This window comes from Jaculus jaculus, chromosome 6 (assembly GCF_020740685.1).
Source record: "Jaculus jaculus isolate mJacJac1 chromosome 6, mJacJac1.mat.Y.cur, whole genome shotgun sequence".
Taxonomy (NCBI): Eukaryota; Metazoa; Chordata; class Mammalia; order Rodentia; family Dipodidae; genus Jaculus; species Jaculus jaculus.
Genome location: NC_059107.1, coordinates 94014459 through 94034513, shown reverse-complemented (window position 1 = coordinate 94034513; position 20055 = coordinate 94014459). Strand labels below are relative to the sequence as shown.

The following is a 20055-nucleotide window of genomic DNA, read 5'->3' as shown; positions in this document are numbered from 1 at the left end:
TGCATTATCTGACTTAATCCCCAGCACAACCCTGTGACTTAGGTATTAGTTAACCCTACTTTAGAGATGACTAAATTGAGGTTTAGAGGAATTAAATAAATAACCCAAGAGTCACACATGACTAACAACAGAAATAATGATTTGGGGGGGAGGAGCTAAGGAGACAAGTCAATGCTTAAAGGCATTTGTTTGCAAAGCCTGCTGGCCTGGGTTCGATCCCCCAGTACCCACATAAAGCCAGATGCACAAAGTGTCACGTGTAATTAGAGTGTGTTTGCAGCAACAACAGGCCCTAGTGTGCCCCCCCCCACAAACTCCACACACACCCCCATCTTGGCTTATTTCTCTGTCATCCTCTCCTTTGTCAGGCGGAAGACCCCAGGTGTGGCATCCTAGCATATCAAGCGACTTCCAAGGAGGTGCCCAAGACTCAGAACTGACCCTGCTGGGGTGCCCACAGAGTGGGGAGAATGAGGCTCCTCCGTCGACGCCACGCGTCCCTGCGCCTGGCCATGCTGGGCAGCGCCTTCGTGCTCTTCCTCTTCATCCGGCAGAGGGACGAAGGTAGCAGGGAACAAGCCACGGAGAAACCGTGGCTGAAGTCGCTGGTGGGCCAGAAGGATCATGTCCTGGACCTCATGCTGGGGGCCGTGAATAACCTTCGCGATTCCATGCCCAAGCTGCAGATCAGGGCTCCAGAACCCAAGCAGACTCTGCTCTCCACAAACCAATCCTGCCTTCCTGGGTTCTACATCGCTGATGAGTTGAAGCCCTTCTGGGAAAGGCCACCACAGGATCCTAATGGCCCTGGGGCAGATGGGAAGGCATTTAAGAAAACCAAGTTGACCCCACTGGAGACCCAGGAAAAGGAAAAGGGCTATCAGAAGCACTGCTTCAATGCCTTTGCCAGTGACCGAATCTCCCTGCATAGGGCCCTGGGTCCAGACACCCGGCCACCTGAGTAAGTAGCACCCAGACCCCTGCAGGGAGGCTAGGACTTTCCCAGAAGTGTGGTCAGGAGGCTGTGGCCACAGGCCCGGTACTAGGAAAACTTGAAGGGGATGTGAGAACATAGGCAAGGATTTCTTTTAAGCCCTGTTTACTTTGCTGGCCAATTGCTGTGGTCGCAGGGGCTGGTGTTCAGGAGTTTTATGGTCTGGCAGAAATCCACTGTGACCCACGAGAGTGTAGGTAATAGAATACAGGTACAGGAACTCAGGGCCAGGACCAGGATCTGGCGGCTCAGGAGCAGCTTGGTATGAGGGCGCTGAGGCCTGCCCCGGAATCTCTAATATTGACCCTAACATTGAGCTGGGAGAGATGTTTCCTGACCAGAGGTGGTCAGGGAACATCCACATACCACCTTGTTTCCTCCAGTAAAGGCCACAGGTTCTTGCAGTCATTCCAGCTTGTGTGTGAGATGATTCATATGCTCAGCCTTGGACAGGAAAAGCAGCATTTGGATCTTTGAGCCTCCCCACCTCACTCCAGTGCATCCCCCCACCCTTGCTGTATCCACCCGGGCCCACTTCCTCACTTTGTCTTTCCCAGCTAAAGAGTTAGTTGGGGGCTGGAGAGATGGCTTAGCGGTTAAGCACTTGCCTGTGAAGCCTAAGGACTCTGGTTCGAGGCTCGATTCCCCAGGACCCACGTTAGCCAGAAGCACAAGGGGACCCACGCGTCTGGAGTTCATTTGCAGTGGCTGGAGGCCCTGGCACGCCCATTCTGTCTGTCTGCCTCTTTCTCTTTCGCTCTCTCTGTCACTCTCAAATAAGTACATAAATTGACATTGTATATATGTAATTACAATGATTGTAATGGGGAGGCAATATGATGGAGAATGGAATTTCAAATGGGAAAGTGTGGGGGTGGGGAGGGAGGGAATTACCATGGGATATATTTTGTAATCATGGAAAATGTTAATAAAAATTAAAAAAATAATAATAATAATAAATAAGTACATAAAAATAAAACAAAAAAATTAAAAAAAAAATAAAGAGTTAGTTGGAAAAGATAAGACACGTAAGCTAAAATTCACGATCCTTTAGGGCTGTCAGCTGACTTGGACCAAGTATTACAGCCCTGCAACAAGCAGCTGTTTGAGGTCGTTACCAGAAACTCCGAGGCAGATAAGAACTTGGGCAGATCCATAGAACATCTTCTTCACCAGTGGGCAGGGGCTAAAAGAGGTTCCTTCCGTTGTTCCAGGTGTGTCAACCAGAAATTCCCGCGCTGTCCCCCACTGCCCACTACCAGTGTGATCATCGTGTTCCACAACGAGGCCTGGTCCACGCTGCTGCGCACGGTGTACAGCGTCCTGCACACCAGCCCCGCCATCTTGCTGAGGGAGATCATCCTGGTGGACGACGCCAGCACAGAGGGTGAGGCCTCAGGGCCAGGGATCTTTGGGGCAGGTCTTCTGCAGGCAGCGGGACGCATTGAGAGTCGGGCCTGGGAGGCTGGGATCCCAGGGACAGATCCTCTCTGGGGACCAGGGGGAGAAATCAGGCAGGTGAAGACAGGGCAAGCAATTGATCTCTATTCCTAGGGCTTGGAACTTAACTCACACTTCACACAGAAGAGCTTTGGCCTCCAAGACTCATGCCAGCCCCAACTCAGAAATGCAGGAAAGATCCGGGCAGAGGGCCAAAGACAGTCCTTTCCCCTTTTCTTGTCTGAAGATTACTTCAGAAACGCCTGCTGCTATAGTTGATAATAGTATAAGCTTCCATCCTCCATTCCATCCCACAGTCAACTACCGGTGCCTGACTTCAACCAAGGTGGGGTGGAGGGCGGGTGACATGCTCATAGTTCAGATGACAGTAGGGCCATCATACGTCTCTCACAGATGTTAAAGTCCAACATTAGGAATTCAGTGACTTCCTAGCTCTGTGACCTTGGGCAAGCACTGTTTCTCTCTGAAATTCCCTTTTCTACTAAAAAAAAAAAAAAAAAAAAAAAAGGACAATTGACTTATTCGAATGGCAGGTGAAGGAGGTGAAATGGGTGAGAACCCTAGCAATTCACGTGTCACAGCATGCTCCATACGAGTGTTTCGTTGCGTTCACTGTGTGGGCGCAGTGCACTCTGGGAGCGTGTTATTTCTTCCTGGTGTGGCTGCAGCTGGAGTCAGAGGTCAGATTGTAGCTTAGCCTTAAAGGACGCATGTCAAAGGAGGGAACTGAATAGAGGGAATTCCTGGGAGAGAGAATGGCAGAGTCCCACAGACATGAGTGTGTTTGTTGGGGAGAGGAGATCCGTGTGACTGAAGCTTGGGTTTGTGGTAGGAAATGAGACTGAAGGAGTGTTGGTTTTTGTTTGTTTCTCTTTTTTTTTTAACACTTGCTTCTTTCCTTAAGCTTTTATTTATTTATTTATTTTATAAATATTTTTTGTTCATTTATTTATTTATTTGAGAGCAACAGAGAGAAAGACAGACAGAGGGAGAGAGAATGGGCGCGCCAGGGCTTCCAGCCTCTGCAAATGAACTCCAGACGCGTGCGCCCCCTTGTGCATCTGGCTAACGTGGGACCTGGGGAACCGAGCCTCGAACCGGGGTCCTTAGGCTTCACAGGCAAGCGCTTAACCGCTAAGCCATCTCTCCAGCCCTTGTTTCTCTTTTTTAAAAAATATTTTTATTTATTTGAGAAAGAAAGACACAATAGGTGTGCCAGGGCCTCCAGCCACTACAAACGAAATCCAGACGTTTGTGCCCCCTTGTGCATCTGGCTAACATGGGTCCTGGGGAATTAAACCAGGGTCCTTGGGCTTTGTAGGCAAATGCCTTAACCGCTAAGGCATTTCCCCAGCCCCTTGTTTGCTTCTTATGATGTTTGGTATCAAACCCGGGGTTTAGTGCATGTAGGCAGGTGCTCTACCAGTGAGCTACATCCTCAGTCCCGAGGGGTGCTGAACTGACAGCCATGCCGTGCTAAACATTAAGCATGGACTGAATGTGGAGTCACTGGGGGTCTAATCTGAAAAGGGCCTTGTTTCAGAGGTAGCTTTGGAGGAGAGCAATTAACAGGAGGACCCAGAGTCTCAAGAGCAAGTTCTCAGCACTGCTAAGCAGGATGACCCACTAGAACTAGGGAAGGAGCTGTGGGGCTGAGGCAGGGAGACATGGGAGTCTAGGAGCTGCTTCCCGCCCCGAGTTGCACGTGATGTCTGGAGCTCTCCCCAGCTGGCCTCCCGTGTCCAGAGTTCTAACTGCACACCTCCCACTAGCGGTCCTGAATCACCCCGGCAGAGCCATAGCCGTTGGCCTCCTTACCTCCTCAGCTGCTCCTGCTGGGCTTAGGGGAGCTGCTGGGAGGGGACACAGCAGTGGGAGAAGGGGCTGTGCACGAGCTCGGTTGCAGTCCCTTCCCCAGGGAACTCACCGTTTCCCAAGAAAGACATGGTGATAAGCCGGGCGTGGTGGTGCACACCTTTAATCCCAGCACTCGGGAGGCAGAGGTAGGAGGATCACCGTGAGTTCGAGGCCACCCTGAGACTACATAGTGAATTCTAGGAGAGCCTGGGCTAGAGTGAAACCCTATCTTGAAAAACAAAAAAAAAAAAAAAAAAAAAAAAAGAAAGAAAGAAAGAAAGAAAGAAAGAAAGAAAGAAAGAAAGAAAGAAAGACATGGCGATTGCTTCTTGGCTTGTGAGCTAGGATCAAGCCTCAGAATCAGGCCCACTTCCCTGGCCCTCAGAAGCGCTGCCCCTGATCCACTAGGGGCTAGTGGATCTGATGAGTCCATAAGACACAAGTACCCCAGTGGGCAGCAGCTCTGGCCAGGCCAGACATAATGCCAGGACGGCACAGGCAGCCTTAAAGGGCAGAGCGGGCTATGCCTGGCTGGCTGGTCTCTGCATCTGCCCCTCCAAATGTCTGTATGTAACACCTGGCAGAACGGTGTACTCGTTCTCTTTGGTTGTCCCGGACTTGTTCAATAGGCCACTTGCAGCATCTCCAAAGCCTGACCCGTTCCTTCTCATCTCCTGGTACTGGCTTTGAGAATCTAGTGAAAGCCTATCTTTTCTCTGCCTGGGAGAGGGTGCCATTGACCACAGTTTGTTTTTGTTTTTTTATTTGTTTGTTTTTAGAGTAGGGTCTCACCCTATTTCAAGCTGACCTGGAACTCACTATGTAGACTCAGGGTGGCCTCGAACTCACAGCAATCCTCCTACCTCTGCCTCCCAAATGCTGGGATGAAAGGTGTGAACCATCACACCTTTGATTTGATTTATTTATTTTTTTTAATATTTTTTTATTTATTTATTTATTTGAGAGTGACAGACACAGAGAGAAAGACAGATAGAGGGAAAGAGAGAGAGAATGGGCGCGCCAGGGCTTCCAGCCTCTGCAAACAAACTCCAGACACGTGTGCCCCCTTGTGCATCTGGCTAATGTGGGACCTGGGGAGCCGAGCCTCAAACCGGGGTCCTTAGGCTTCACAGGCAAGTCCTTAACCGCTAAGCCAGCTCTCCAGCCCCTGATTTATTTATTTGAGAGAGAATGGGCACATCAGGGCTTCTAACTATTGCAAATGAGCTCCACATGCATGTGCCACTTTGTGCATCTAGCTTATGTGGGAACTGGAGAATCGAACCTAGGTCCTTAGGCTTTGCAGGAAAGTGCCTTAACTGCTAACCCGTCTCTCTAGCCTCACAACAATTTTTAAAACTACATTTCTGCATCTAATCCCAGTGAATTTGTGTGCTCCACAACAAAGGCTGAGTTTTGAGAGTTTTGAGTGTGCACTCTGCAATGCAGTGGGGGATGGAAACCCTCACATCCGTGGTCAGCAGTCTGCACATCCATCCACGCAGGATCAAGTTTCCTGCGTGTCTGACTGCTTGATCAGATTAACCAGCTCTCATTACACACACAAGCAAGGGCTGTGTCTCTGAAGCACAATGACCCCACTCTCTGTCCTCCTATTGCAGAGCCCAGCGTGGCCTGTGGCTGTGAGTACACGGACATTTGATATTAACAAGGAGGACGCCCCATGCCAGTCCTCTTGCTCACCACTGAGAGTCAGAGCCAGCGCAGAGGTCACTCCTGACCTCAGTGGGCAAGGCGATGATAATTTCAGACCGTAACATGTGCTGTGGAGGGGTGACAGCAAAGGAAAACGAACAGGCGAGAGAAGGTTGGACTAGGGGGGCCCTCAGCAGAGTAACCAGGGAAGCCCACTCCGGGTGCTTCCCCCCACAGGTAGCAAAGGCCCCGAGACATGTTGATGGGTCAGAACGCAGACTGGCATGGTGGAAAGGAAGTCGGAAAGGCAGCTGAAGGCACCATTGTGAAAGTGTGGAAAGGTGGGCATGAGTAAATCATAAGAGCTTTGTCAGCAATGGCCAGGGCTTGCAGGCACAATGTGAAATGTCTCATCACCCCCATGTTTTTCTTAGTTTGTGCATGCATGCATGTGTGCATGTGTACTCAAGTGAGAGAGAGAGAGATGCTAGGGATCAAGCCCAGGACGCTGTGCATATGAGGAAAGCCTTATATGTCTTCATCTTCACTATTTTAATTTTTTAAATATTTTTATTTATTAAACTGGACATGGTGACACATGCCTTTAATCCCAGCACACGGGAGACAGAAGTAGGAGGATTGCTGAGAGTTCGAGGCCACCTTGAGGCTACATAGTGAATTCTAGGTCAGCCTGAGCTACAGCAAGACCCCACTTTAAAAAACCAAAAAAATAAATAAATAAAATAAAATAAAATTTAAATATATATATTTTCAAGCAGAGATAGAGGAGAGGCAGACAGAGAGATTAGGCATGCCAGGGCCTCCAGCCACTGTAGTTGGACTCCAGATGCATGTGCCATTTTGTTTTGTTACGGTTTTTGGTTTTTGGAGGTAGGGTCTCACTCTAGCCCAGGCTGACCTGGAATTCACTATGTAGTCTCAGGCTGGCCTTGAACTCACAACGATCCTCCTACCTCTGTCCCAAATGCTAAGGTTAAAGGCAGGCACCACCACGCTAGCTGCATGTGCCACTTTGTGCATCTGGCATTCTGTGGGTACTAGGGAACCAAACTTAGGCTTTGTAAGCAAGTGCCTTTGCCTTAACCGCTGAGTCATCTCTCTAGCCCTATGTTATTTTTTAACTATTTATGGACAGCTTCCATAAACATAGACAATATACCATGATCATAATCCCCTCTCACCACCTTCCCTTTTCACGTCCTAACCCCCTCCATGGAATCCCTCTTCAATTTGGATGTCATCATTTCTTTTTCTCTTAGTGTACAAGTCATTTGCACCATATTTTTTTCCAAGGTAGGGTTTCACTCTAGTCCAGGCTGACCTGAAATTCACTATGTAATCCCAGGCTGGCTTTGAAATCACGGCGATCCTCCTACATCTGCCTCCCAAGTGCTGGGATTACTTATTTATTTATTTGAGATAGGAGAGAAAAAGAAAGAGGAAAATTGAGAAATAAAAGCCTGGGCATACCTGGGCCTTCATCCACCGCACACAAACTCCAAACACATGGTCCACTTTTGCATCTTGTTTTACATGGGTTCTGGGGAATCCAACCCAGGCCAACAGGCTTTGGAAGCAAGCTCCTTTAATGGCGGAGCTATCTCTCCAACCCAGGATACAGATCTTTGGCACTGAATCCATCCACGTTGCTGTGTAACCGTCACAACTGTCCATTTACAGAAGTGTTTCATCCTCCCATGTTAAAGCCTGTACCCATTAAACCACAGCTTCTCACCCTTTCCATCTCTCCCCACCCCCTGGCAGCCACATTCTACTTCCTGGCTCTATGAATGTCATTACTCTAGGTTCCTCAATAGGTGGAATGTCATATAGCATTTGTTCTTTTGTGGCTGGCTTCTTGTTGGAGTATATGTCAGAATTCCTTTATTTAAAATAAATAAATAAAAGGAGCCGGGCATGGTAGCACACACCTTTAATCCCAGCACCTGGGAGGCAGAGGGAGGAGGATCGCCATGAGTTCGAGGCCACCCTGAGACTTCATAGTGAATTCCAGGTCAGCCTGGGCTACAGTGAGACCCTACATTGAAAAAAAAAAAAAATTTAAAGGGGAATAGCAGGTGAGGTGGCACATGCCTTTAATCCCAACACTGAGGATGCAGAGGTAGGAGGATCGCTGTGAGTTCAAGGCCAGACTACATAGTGGATTTCAGGGCAGCCTGGGCTTGAAAGAGACCCTACCTCAAAAAAATAAAAAATAAATAGAGGGGGCTGGAGAGATGTCTTAGCAGTTAAGGCACTTGCCAGCAAAGCCAAAGGACCTAAATTCAGTTTCCCAGTGCCTACATAAAACCAGATATACAAGGTGGTACCTGTGTCTAGATCTTGTTTGCAATGGCTAGAGGCCCTGGTACATCCATTCTCTCTCTTTCTCTCTATTCATCTACCTCTTTCTCTCTTAAATAAATAAATGACATATTAAAAAATATTAACCAAGCCAGGCATAGTGGCACACGCCTTTAATCCCAGCACTTGAGAGGCAGAGGTAAGAAGATCGCCGTGAGTTCGAGGCCACCTGAGACTAGAGAGTGAATTATAGGTTATCCTGAGCTAGAATGAGACCCTACCTCGGGAAAACAAAAATCCCTTCCTTTCTAAAGCTGGCTGATGACCCTCACATGGCCATGCCACATTTTGCTTATCCGTGCATCTACTGATGGACACGTATTGTGATTGCTTCATCTGTAGCTGTTATGAGTAATGCTGCTGTGAACAGGGGTGTAAAGATCACTGCTCAAGTTCCTATTTGGAACTCTCACGTCTATACCTAGAAGTGGAGTCGCTGAAGTATATTTATGATAATTCTGTTTTTCACGTCTATACCTAGAAGTGGAGTCACTGAAGTATATTTATGATAATTCTGTTTTTCTGATGCTGAGGACTCAACCCTGATCCTTCACTTACTAGGCAAGCATCCTGCGATTGAACTAAATCCCCAACCCTTGTGTTTGTTCATTTGCTTGTTTTAAGGTTTCTCCTTTGGATTTTTATTATTATTATTTGCAAGCAGAGAGAAAGAAAGAATAGGGACACACCAGAGCCTCTTGCCACTGCAAATGAACTCTAAATATATGTGCCACATTGTACATCTGGCTTTGCATGGGTATTGGGGAATTAAATCCTGGCAGGCAGGTTTTCGTTTGTGTTTTTCTAAGTTTTTTCGAGGTAGGGTCTCACTCTAGCCCAGACTGATCTGGAATTTACATAGTCCCAGGCTGGTCCTGAGCTCATGGCAGTCCTCCTGCCTCAGCCTCCTGGGTGTTGGGATTAAAGGTGTGTACCACAATGCCTGACATGAACCTCTTTTTAAGTATACCTTTAAGTGTTAGTGTAATTATTTGTGTTAGTGAAATTTGTGGTCAGCTGTGGAAAATTGTGAGTTTGAGTCCATCTTGGGCTACTTACTAAGACTCCATCTCAAAAATAAATAAAAAAATAAATAGAGAAATCATTTGAGTTGGGGCTGAGCAAATGGCTCAGCAGGTAAGAGCACTTGCTGCACAAGCATGAAGACCTGAGTTTAATCCCCTGCAACCACATAAAAAGCCAGCCGTGGGGCTGGAGAGATAGCTTAGCGGTTAAGCGCTTGCCTGTGAAGCCTAAGGACCCCGATTCGAGGCTCGGTTCCCCAGGTCCCACGTTAGCCAGATGCACAAGGGGGCGCACGCGACTGGAGTTCGTTTGCAGAGGCTGGAAGCCCTGGCGCGCCCATTCTCTCTCCCTCTGTCTTTCCCTCTGTGTCTGTCGCTCTCAAATAAATAAATAAAAATTTTAATAAAAAAAAAAAAAAGCCAGCCGTGGCTGTGTACGCCTGTAGCCCCGGTGCTGAGGGGGTGGAGATGAGAGGATCACAGGTTCGAAGCCAACCTGAGCAACATAGTAAGACCTTATCTCAGGAAGGGAAAAAGAAAAGGAGGGAGGAGGAATGGAGGGAGGGAAAATGAAAAGAAAGGCAATTAATTTACATTTTATTTAAAAAAAAACTTTTTAACTAAAAAAATTTGTTGCCGGGCGTGGTGGTACACACCTTTTATCCCTGCACTCCGGATGCAGAGATATGAGGATTGAAGTCAGTTCAAGGCCACCCTAAGACTACATAGTGAGTTCCAGGTCAGTTTGGACTAAAGTAAGACCATGCTTCAAAAAACAAACAAACAAAAAACTAAAAAATTATCTGGTTTATAGTTTTGTTTTGTTTTTTTCAAGGAAGGGTCTCTAGACCAGGCTGACCTCAAGTCCCAGGCTTGCTTTGAACTCATAGTGATCCTCCTACCTCTGCTTTCTGAGCTCTGGAATTAAAGGCATGCACCATCACACCCAGCTGATTTATAGTTTTAAGATATAATTTTGGGACCAGGCTACAGCTCAGTGGAATAGCCGTTGCCTAGCATGCCTGAGTCCTGAGTTCAATCCCTAGCAGAGAGAGAAAAGGAGAGAACGGCTGACACTCTGCTGCTCACCGTGGCTGCCATGATTGGGCTAGGGAGTGTGATATGGCATAGAGGCTGGGATATCACCTAGTTGGACATTTTGTTTTTGTTTTTGTTTTTTCGAGGTAGGGTCTCTAGCTCAGGCTGACCTGGAATTCTCTATGTAGTCTCAGGGTGGCCTCGAACTCACAGTGATCCTCCTACCTCTGCCTCCCGAGTGCTAGGATTAAAGGCGTGCACCACCATGTCCAGCTCCTAGTTGGACATTTTATGTGGAGTGACAAGGGTGAATGGGAACCCACATGCAAGTAGCTAACGGTGGAGAAAGAATCCAACATGACTCCAGGGCAGATGCTGTTGCTGGGACTGACATGGGGAACCTGGGGACATACTGGCGGAGACGCAGAGTTCATTTGGGGTCACGTTAAGTTAGTGGCTCTGCAAGGTTAAGGGGAAAGCCCCGAGCCATCACTTACAGCCAGTATCGCAAATCATGGGGCTGCCTGGGGGATACGGATGGCTCACTGTAGTTGGTGGAGTCCAGGCCTGAGGAGTGAGGTTGGGTTGAGTTGGGCCCAAACTAAAAGGCCTTCCGCAGGGTGTGCTCCTGCACGCCTTTAATCCCAGCACTCGGGAGGCAGAGGTAGGAGGATCGCTGCGAGTTCGAGGCCAGCCTGAGACCACATAGTGAATTCCAGGTCAGCCTGAGCTAGAGTGAAATCCTACCTCAAAAAAATAAATAAATAAATAAATAAAAAGCTTTCATCTAAGGGACATGAGATAGCATAGGTGGCCGGGGTGGGACAAGTGGAGATCTCACAGGGAGAGACGTCTGACTCCCCTGGAAGGACCTGAGACCTGGGGCTCACAACCTCCAGAGTCCGCTTGGACCCTGAGACTGGAAGGTAGCCGTGGAAGAGCTTTAAGGAGCTCAGGCCTCCCTTGACGGTCCCAGCTCAGGGCTTCTGTCTCTTACCACAGAACCCACTTCCTGTGATGTTTTGTGGCTGGGTTATCTTCGCCACCACGAGCTTCCTGTGAGAAGAGCTAAGGAGGTTCTCAGGGAGACGTGAGCAGCTGAGAAGGTCCTGGCGGGGCTCCTCCTTCCTGTTGAGCAGCCCTGAGCTGGGCTGAGCAGGGGCCCATAAGCCCTGTGATGTCAGACCCTTCCTGTGCAGGATGTACCCCTTCTCAGCCGAATTTCATTCCCAAGGGCCCTGGGGTGGAAGGACTAACAGAGAATGTGAAGAAGAGAGAGAGTTGAAGTTCTAAACTACAGTTGCCTTTCCCTGCGCTTCTGCCCTCCCCGTGACCAAAAGAGAAGCTTGACCAAGTTCCCTTCTCCCCTTTCCTCCTGGAGTCTCACACTTGGGAAGTGGCCATGCTTCACATGATTGGGGAGGCTGCAGGGACACCCAAGAGATGTTAAGTTCTGGTGAGTGGCTCTGCTGCTGCTGGAGTGGAGGAGACAATTTTGCAGACAGTCTGGTTAAACCTCACTGCTGCCTTTACACTCACTGGGGTGACCCTGGGCTTGTCACAGAGTCTTATTTTTTTCATCTATTAACCTTGGAGCCAGTGTGTCTGTTGCATAGAGAGGATTCCTTCATAGAGAAGATTCAAGAAGGCTGAAGATGGGCTGGAGAGATGACTTAGCGGTTAAGCGCTTGCCTGTGAAGCCTAAGGACCCCGGTTCGAGGCTCGGTTCCCCAGGTCCCACGTTAGCCAGATGCACAAGGGGGCGCACGCGTCTGGAGTTCGTTTGCAGAGGCTGGAAGCCCTGGCATTCTCTCTCTCTCCCTCTATCTGTCTTTCTCTCTGTGTCTGTCGCTCTCAAATAAATAAATAAAAAATTAAAAAAAAAAAAAGAAGGCTGAAGAGATTGCTCAGTGGTTAAAGGAACTGGCTTGCAAAGCCGGATAACCTGGGTTCGATTCCCCAGTACCCATGTAAAGCCAAAGTAGAATCTGAAGTTTGTTTGCAGTGGCAAGAGGCCCGGGCACACCCATCCTGTCCCTTCCTCTCTTTCTCTCCCTTCTTCGCTTCCTCCCTCTTTCTTTCTTTTTCTTAAATTAATTACTTGCAAACAGAGAGCAGTAGAAGAGAGAGAGAATGGGTGTGCCAGGGCCTCCTCCTGCTGCAAACAAACTCCAGATGCATGTGCCACTATGCATCTGGCTTTACATGGGTACTGGGGAATTTAACTCTGGTCATTAGGCTTTGCAGGCAAACGCTGAGCCATCTCCCCAGCCCCCTCCCTCTCTTTTATACGTACATACGGCACACACACATCCATATATAGGCAATTCTGGAGATTAAGCCAGGACCCCATTGATGAAAGGTAAGTACATACTAAATGCCTGCCTGACCATTGAGTTATATCATCCTTCAGTGACTATTTTTCTTCTTTTTTGGGAGGTATCCCCAACAGACTGGCCTTTCTCCTTTTATGCGAGAGAGCAAGAGAGAGAGAAACAGAAAGAGAATTGGCACGCCATGGCCTCCAGCCACTGTAACCGAACTCCAGACACGTGCACCACCTTTGGGCGCATGTGCGACCTTGGGCGCTGGTGTCACCTGGCGCGTCTGGCTTATGTGGGACCTGGAGAGTCAATTAGTGGGGCTGACGTTCAGGCCTGATGGAGGTCCGGGAGCCCCTGGGCTCAGGGCCCACGGGTTTTCAACGGCGGCCTTGCCTTTTCCAGAATACCTGAAGGCGAAGCTGGAGCGCTACGTGCAGCGGCTGCAGATCGTGCGCGTGGTGCGGCAGCGCACGCGGAAGGGGCTGGTGCCCGCGCGGCTGCTGGGGGCCAGCGTGGCGCGGGCAGAGGTGCTCACGTTCCTTGACGCCCACTGTGAGTAGAGACGCCTGCCTGGTGTCAGGCCCGGGCAGCCCGGCACATGAAGGGCTTGGGACCAGTGTTTCATCTCCCCCGTCTGCGGCTTCCTCCCCCCAACTCCCAAAGAGCAGCAACAGCCATAAAACAACTGGTGACCCCCCCCCCCAACAGCTGGTGGTGTGTTTTGGAGCCACATTTGCTCAGCCTTCCCTCTTCTGTACCTCATCCTGTCCTCCCTGCGAATCGCCTTGTGGGCAGCTTTTCTATAGGGCCACGTGGAGCCAGAAAGACCTATGTCTGGACACAAAAATCATCCCCCCCAAACCAGCTCGAGACTCGGACTTAGAAACTCTTGTTCCCCATCTTCCTCTGCCGCTCACGGAGCCTGTTTCCTCATTCGCCCAATAAAATTACCATCTGAGGGCTAAATAAAGAAATGCAGGGCTGGAGAGATGGCTTAGCGGCTAAGCGCTTGCCTGTGAAGCCTAAGGACCCCGGTTCAAGGCTCGGTTCCCCAGGTCCCACGTTAGCCAGATGCACAAGGGGGCGCACGTGTCTGGAGTTCGATAGCAGTGGCTGGAAGCCCTGGCGCGCCCATTCTCTCTCTCTCTCTCTCTCTCTCTCTCTCTCTCTGTCACACTCAAATAAATAAATAAAAATGAACAACAAAAAAAAAAAAAGAAATGCAAAAGTTCGTAAAAAGTCTTGAAGCTGCTGGGCATGGTGGTGCACACCTTTAATCCCTGCACTCAGGAGGGCTGTGAGTTGAAGGCCAGTCTGAGACTACACAGTTAATTCCAGGCCAGCCTGAAGTAGATTGAGACCCTACCTCAAAAAAAAACAAGGGGCTGGAGAGATGGCTTAGTGGTTAAGCGCTTGCCTGTGAAGCCTGAGGACCCTGGTTCGAGGCTTGATTCCCCAGGACCCATGTTAGTCAGGGGGCGCACGCGTCTGGAGTTTGTTTGCAGTGGCTGGAAGCCCTGGCGCGCCCATGCTGTCTGTCTACCTGCCTCTTTCTCTCTGTGTCACTCTCAAATAAATAAATAAATAAATAAAAATAAACAAAAAAAAAAGGCACAGAAACTCATAGATGGCCAGGCATACCTGTAATCCCAGGCTCGGAGGCAAAAGCAGGAGAATCACTGCAAATTCAAGGCTACCCTAGTCTACATATGGAGTTGTAGGCCAACCAGGATTATGTGGCAAGATAAGAAAAGAAAATCTCAGCAGTCTAAAACAATGAGAGGAATTCTTCTACAGTGAGCTGGGGCTTGACATGCAGATGCCCTGCTAGAGGGAAAGTCCCTTCTGAAACCCCACCCTGGGGAAGGGGCTGGAAACCCTGAAGATCCCCACCCATGCCCTTCCCAATGGCGTCTCTCCTGAGGCTGCCCTGCCCTCATCCAGCACCCCTCCTCCTGTGGAGCTGGGGGAGGATGCTCTCGGGACATGGCTCTGTGCTCCCTACAGCTGTGGAGATGGTGGTGGGTCTCTGCCTGCTGAGCCTCTGGGGTCTCCTCTGGGGTTGGGACGTGGGCTGTGGGCGGATCCCTGACTTCTGCCTCTTGTCCTGGGCCTGTAGGTGAGTGTTTCCATGGCTGGCTGGAGCCCCTTCTGGCTCGAATTGCTGAGGTCAAGACAGCAGTGGTGAGCCCAGACATTGTCACCATTGACCTTAACACTTTCCAGTTCTTGAAGCCCGCTTGGAGGGGCCGCGTCCACAGCCGTGGCAACTTTGACTGGAGCCTGAACTTTGGCTGGGAGGTTGTGCCTGCGCATGAGAAGCAGAGACGCAAGGATGAGACTTACCCCATCAAGTAAGGACCAGCACCTGGTGACCACCCCCCCCCCAGCCTCTTCCCACCCGTGCCACCCCACTCATCTGTTAGGCACTTTGTCAAGCACTCCACGTAGTCTGTTTAGCCCTCTCTTCCTATGACACAAATCCTATGGGTGGACTATTTGGCACGTGAGAACATTGAGGCCCGTGGCTGTAAACAAGTGTCCTTAGCAAATGGTATAGCAAGGGTCTCCATCCCCATCTGACCTAAAAAAGCATAGAGCCACACTGCCTCGCAGCAGGGCACTTTGCTCTGGTGTGCCACTGACCTGGGCCGGGCTTCACCTCATTCATTTCTCCCTGTGCCTAGAAGGTCATGACTGCCACTTATAGACGGTGAGAGAGGGTGGGGAGAGAGGCCATTGTTGTAACGACAGGTAGCCTTTGTAATAGGCAGCAGTGGCTTGCCAGCTCACTTTCTTTTCTGTTTTTTTTTTTTTTTTTTAATATTTGTTTATTAGAGTGAGGCATGGTGGCACATGCCTTTAATCCCAGCACTCGGGAGGCAGAGGTGGGAGGATCGTCTTGAGTTTGAGGCCACCTTGAGACTACAGAGTGAATTCCAGGTCAGCCTGGGCTAAAGTGAGACTGTACTTAGGGCCTGGCATGGTGGCACACGCCCTTAATCCTAGTACTAGGGAGGCAGAAAAAAAAAACAAATTATTTGTTTATGAGAAAAAAGAGATAGAGGAAGGCAGATAGAGAGAATGGGTACACCAGAGCCTTTAATCACTGCAAATAAACTCCAGACACATGTGCCAGTTTGTGCATCTGGCTTTACATAGATACTAGGGAATCAAACTCAGGTCCTTAGGCTTTGCAGGCAACTGCCTTCACCTCTGAGCCATCCTTTCAGCCCCTCTTTTTTTGTTGTTGTTGTTTTCTTTTTTGGTTTTTTGAGATAGGGTGGCCTCTAGTGATCCTCCGACTACTGCCTCCCAAGTGCTGGGATTAAAGGCATGTGCTACCACATCCAGTTTATATTATTTTTTAACTATTTATTGACAACTCCCATAAATATAGACAATATTTCATGGTCATAATCCCCTCTCACCACCTTCCCTCTGCCCCTCCCAACCCTACTCCACTGATCCCCTTCTTTCCAGCTAGTCTCCCACCTTGATGCCATCAGGTGTTTGTTTTTTTTTAATTTTTTATTTATTTATTTGAGAGTGACAGACAGAGAGAAAAAGACAGATAGAGGGAGAGAGAGAGAATGGGCGCGCCAGGGCTTCCAGCCTCTGCAAACGAATTCCAGACGTGTGCGCCCCTTGTGCATCTGGCTAACGTGGGACCTGGGGAACCGAGCCTCGAACCGGGGTCCTTAGGCTTCACAGGCAAGCGCTTAACCGCTAACCCATCTCTCCAGCCCTTGTTTTGTTTTTTGATATTTTTCATTTTTATTTACTTATTTGAGAGAGACAGAGAGAATGGGTATAACCGAACCTCCAGCCACTTCATTTTAACCTCAGACACATGCACCACCTTGCGTATCTGGCTTACATGGGTCCTAGGGAATTGAAACTTCCTTTGATTTTGCAGGCAAGTGTCTTAACTGCTAAGCCATCCCTCCAGCCCCGTCAGGGTCCCCCCCCACCCCATGATGCAGGTCTTGTGGAGGGAATATCACCACTTTGAGGCCATGAATTAATTTCAAGGCCACTGTGTGTCTTTTGTAAGCAGGCCTCCCCTTCCTTTGGCTCTTACGTTCTTTCCACCATCTCTTCCAAAATGGACCCTGTGGTTCACAACTTTTGAACAGACTTAGAATGTATTAAAAGAAAGTAAGGGTCTGGGAAGATGGCTCAGTTGGCAAGATGCTGGCCTCAGAAGCATGAGGACCTGAGTTCTAACTCCAGGTTGCATGTAAAATATTCTGAGTGTCGCTGTTCTTGGTGGTGCACGCCTTGAATACCAGAGCTCAGAAGGCAGAGGTAGGAGGTCTAGGCCACCTGAGACACTCCTAGTGAATTCTAGGTCAGCCTGGACTAGCAAGACACTACCTCAAAAAAACTAATGAAAAATGCTGGGTGTGGTGGCAGGTCCTATGATCTCAGCCCTGGGAGGCGTAGACAGGAGGATCCTTAGGCCTTGCTGGTCTACTGGTCTCACCTCACTGGTGAGCTCCAGGCAACAAGGGTGGCTTTGTCTCAAAGAAAGTGGAGCGTGCTCCTGAGTATGGCACCTGACGTTGTCCTCTGACCTCCACACATATGCATAAAAGTTAAAATTTAAAGGAAAGGGCTGGAGACATGGCTCAGTGGTTAAAGCACTTGTTTATGTAGCCTGACAGCTTGGGCTCAGTTCCCCAGCATCCACATAAAGCCAGGCGCACAAAGTGGCACATGTGTATGGAGTTTGTTTGCAGTAGCAAGAGGCCCTGGCATGCTCGTTCATTCTCTCTCATTGGCCTGGAGCTCAGCAATTAGACCTGGCTTGGTGTGTGCCAATAATAGCAGCTGCTCAGGAGGCTGAGGCAGGAGGATATCTGAGCTATAGAGTAAGTCTGGGCAATTTAGTGAGACTTTGTCACAAAATTTAAGTAAACATCTCAGCGACAGAGCACTTACGTGCTGGGTTCAATTCCTAATAGCCAATGCTGAAGGAAAGAAAACAGAAAGTGTGTTACAGTTGCCCCGTTCATTTCAGTACAGGCTCAGCCACATAATAACTATGTTCAGCTAGTGCAAAGCCAGGCCGGGGAGATGGCTCCGCGGTTAAAGGCGTTTGCCTGCAAAGCCTGCTGGCCAGGATTCATTTTCCCAGTACCCACATAAAGCCAGATGCACAAAATGGCACCTGCATCAGGAGTTTGTTTACAATGGCAAGAGGCCCTGGTGCACCCATATTCATTGACTTTCTCCTCACAAATGATAACTACTTAAAAAATAAAAAAGGTAGGGATGGAAAGATGGCTTAGCTGTTAAAGCACTTGTCTGCAAAGCCTAAGGACCCAGGTTTGATTCCCCAGAACCCACATAAACCAAGGTGGTACATGAGTTTGGAGTTCATTTGCAATGGCTAGAGGACCTAGCATACCCATTCTCTCCCCCACCTTTCTTTTTCTCTCTCAAATTAATAAATTAAAGAAAATAAAAAGTAAAAACCATGCTTTGCCACAGAACCTGCTAAACTCAAGCAGCCAGCTGGGCTAGCTTCCTTTGCCCCCGTCCTGCCCTGTCCCCTACAGATGGCTGTCTGTCCTAACAAGTCCATTTTATCCCTGTCTCAGACCAAAGAATCAGGGAGTGGCTTTGAGAGTGCCCTATGGTTTCGGATTCTCTGTGGCATTATTCTTCTGTCCTGACCAGGAGATTTAAGGGACTATTGCCTTTAATCCCAGTACTTGGAAGGCAGAGGTAGGAAAATTGCTGAGTTCAAGGCGACTCTGATACTACATAGTGAATTCCAGGTCAGCCAGGGCTACAGTGAGACTCTACCTTGAAAAACCAAAAAATTAAAAATTAAAAAAAAAAGAAAATAAAAAGAAAGGAGGCAAAAAGAGGAGGGAGAGAAAGAATGGGAGAGAGGGAGGAAAAGAAGGAGAGGAGAGAAAAGGCAGGAGAAAGAAAATGAATTAAAATTCTACTGACCCTGTACCTCTGCTTGTCTCATAGATTCCCCCCCCCCCCCGCCTTTTTTGTTTGTTTGTTTGTTTGCTTGCTTGCTTGCTTTTCTAGGCAGGGTCTCACTCTAGCCCAGGCTGACCTGGAATTCACTATGTAGTCTCAGGGTGGCCTCGAACTCACGGTGATCCTCCTACCTCTGCCTCCCGAGTGCTGGGATTAAAGGCGCGTGCCACCACGCCCAGCTGTAGATGCCACCACGTGTTTGGCACGCATAGCAGCAAGTCCCCACCCCTGGGCTGGAGCCAGACACAGCCATACGGGCAGGGGAAGGCCGCCGGAGCCCCACCTGCCCTGACGTTCGAGGCTCTGATGCCCAGACCCCGGCAGCTGGATGACAGAGCTTCATCGTTGGCAGGATGCATGTGCTACTTGCTCCTGGTCCCCTGGCCAGTACGTGTGCCTCCTAGTTAAGGCCCTGGCGCTTTCACCCAAAGCCTAAGTCTCTCAAGTACAAGGGACAAGGACTCTGACACAGAATGAGATCGGCCCAGCTAATAATTACACATCCAATCTTTTATTTTTTTCTTCTGGCCTTTTGGAGGCAGGGTCTCACTCTAGCCCAGGCTGACTTGGAATTCACTCTGTAGTCCCAGGCTGGCCTCAAACTCATGGTGATCCTCCTACCTCTGCCTCCCAGATGCTGGGATTAAAGACGTGCTTCACCATGCCTGACTTGGTTTCTTTTGCTTGTTGGTTTGTTTGGCTTACACATGCGTTCTTTCCTGGTCTGAATCTTACCTAGTTTGAAAATCAGTTCCACTTTCCTCCTAAAGATATAGTATTAGTGCTGGGCAGATAGCTCATTTGGCAAAGTGTTTGCCTTCAAGTATGAAGACCCAAATTTGATCCCTAGAGCTTACAAAGTAATAATTAATAATAATAACAAGGGCTGGAGAGGTGGCTTAGCAGTTAAGGTGCTTGCCTACAAAGCCTAATGACCCAGGTTCAATTCCCCAGCACCCATGTAAAGTCAGATGCACAAAGGAGCGCATGCGTCTGGAGTTTGTGGCGGCTGGAGGCCCTGGTGCTCCCATTCTCTCTCTGTGTCCGTTTCTCTTTCTCTCTCTCTCCTTGCAAATAAATGAATAAAAATATTTTTCAAAAAGAATATCAAAGCCAGATGTGGTGATGCACACCTTTACTCCCAGCATTTGGGAGGCAGAGGTAGGAGGATCGCCATGAGTTCAAGGCCACCCTGAGACTACATACTGAATTCCAGGTCAGCCTGGCCTAGAGTGAGACCCTACCTCAGGAAAACAAACAAACAAAGAATATCTGCTTTCTCTCTAGTCACTACAGCCCAACGGTG

The 20055-nt window shown here is 49.0% G+C and overlaps 1 protein-coding gene across 3 annotated transcripts in view; it reads left to right on the top strand.

Moving 5' to 3' along the window:
• The window catches only part of Galnt6 (polypeptide N-acetylgalactosaminyltransferase 6), a 50240-nt gene that overhangs the window by 18023 nt on the left and 12162 nt on the right, over positions 1-20055 (top strand). For all 3 annotated transcript variants that reach the window (XM_045153599.1, XM_045153597.1, XM_045153598.1), the window contains exons 3-6: positions 369-961; positions 2209-2381; positions 13143-13292; positions 14860-15094. In XM_045153599.1, the coding sequence (XP_045009534.1) occupies positions 471-961; positions 2209-2381; positions 13143-13292; positions 14860-15094 (1049 nt within the window). In that variant the 5' untranslated portion in view covers positions 369-470. The remainder of the gene's footprint in view (positions 1-368; positions 962-2208; positions 2382-13142; positions 13293-14859; positions 15095-20055) is intronic.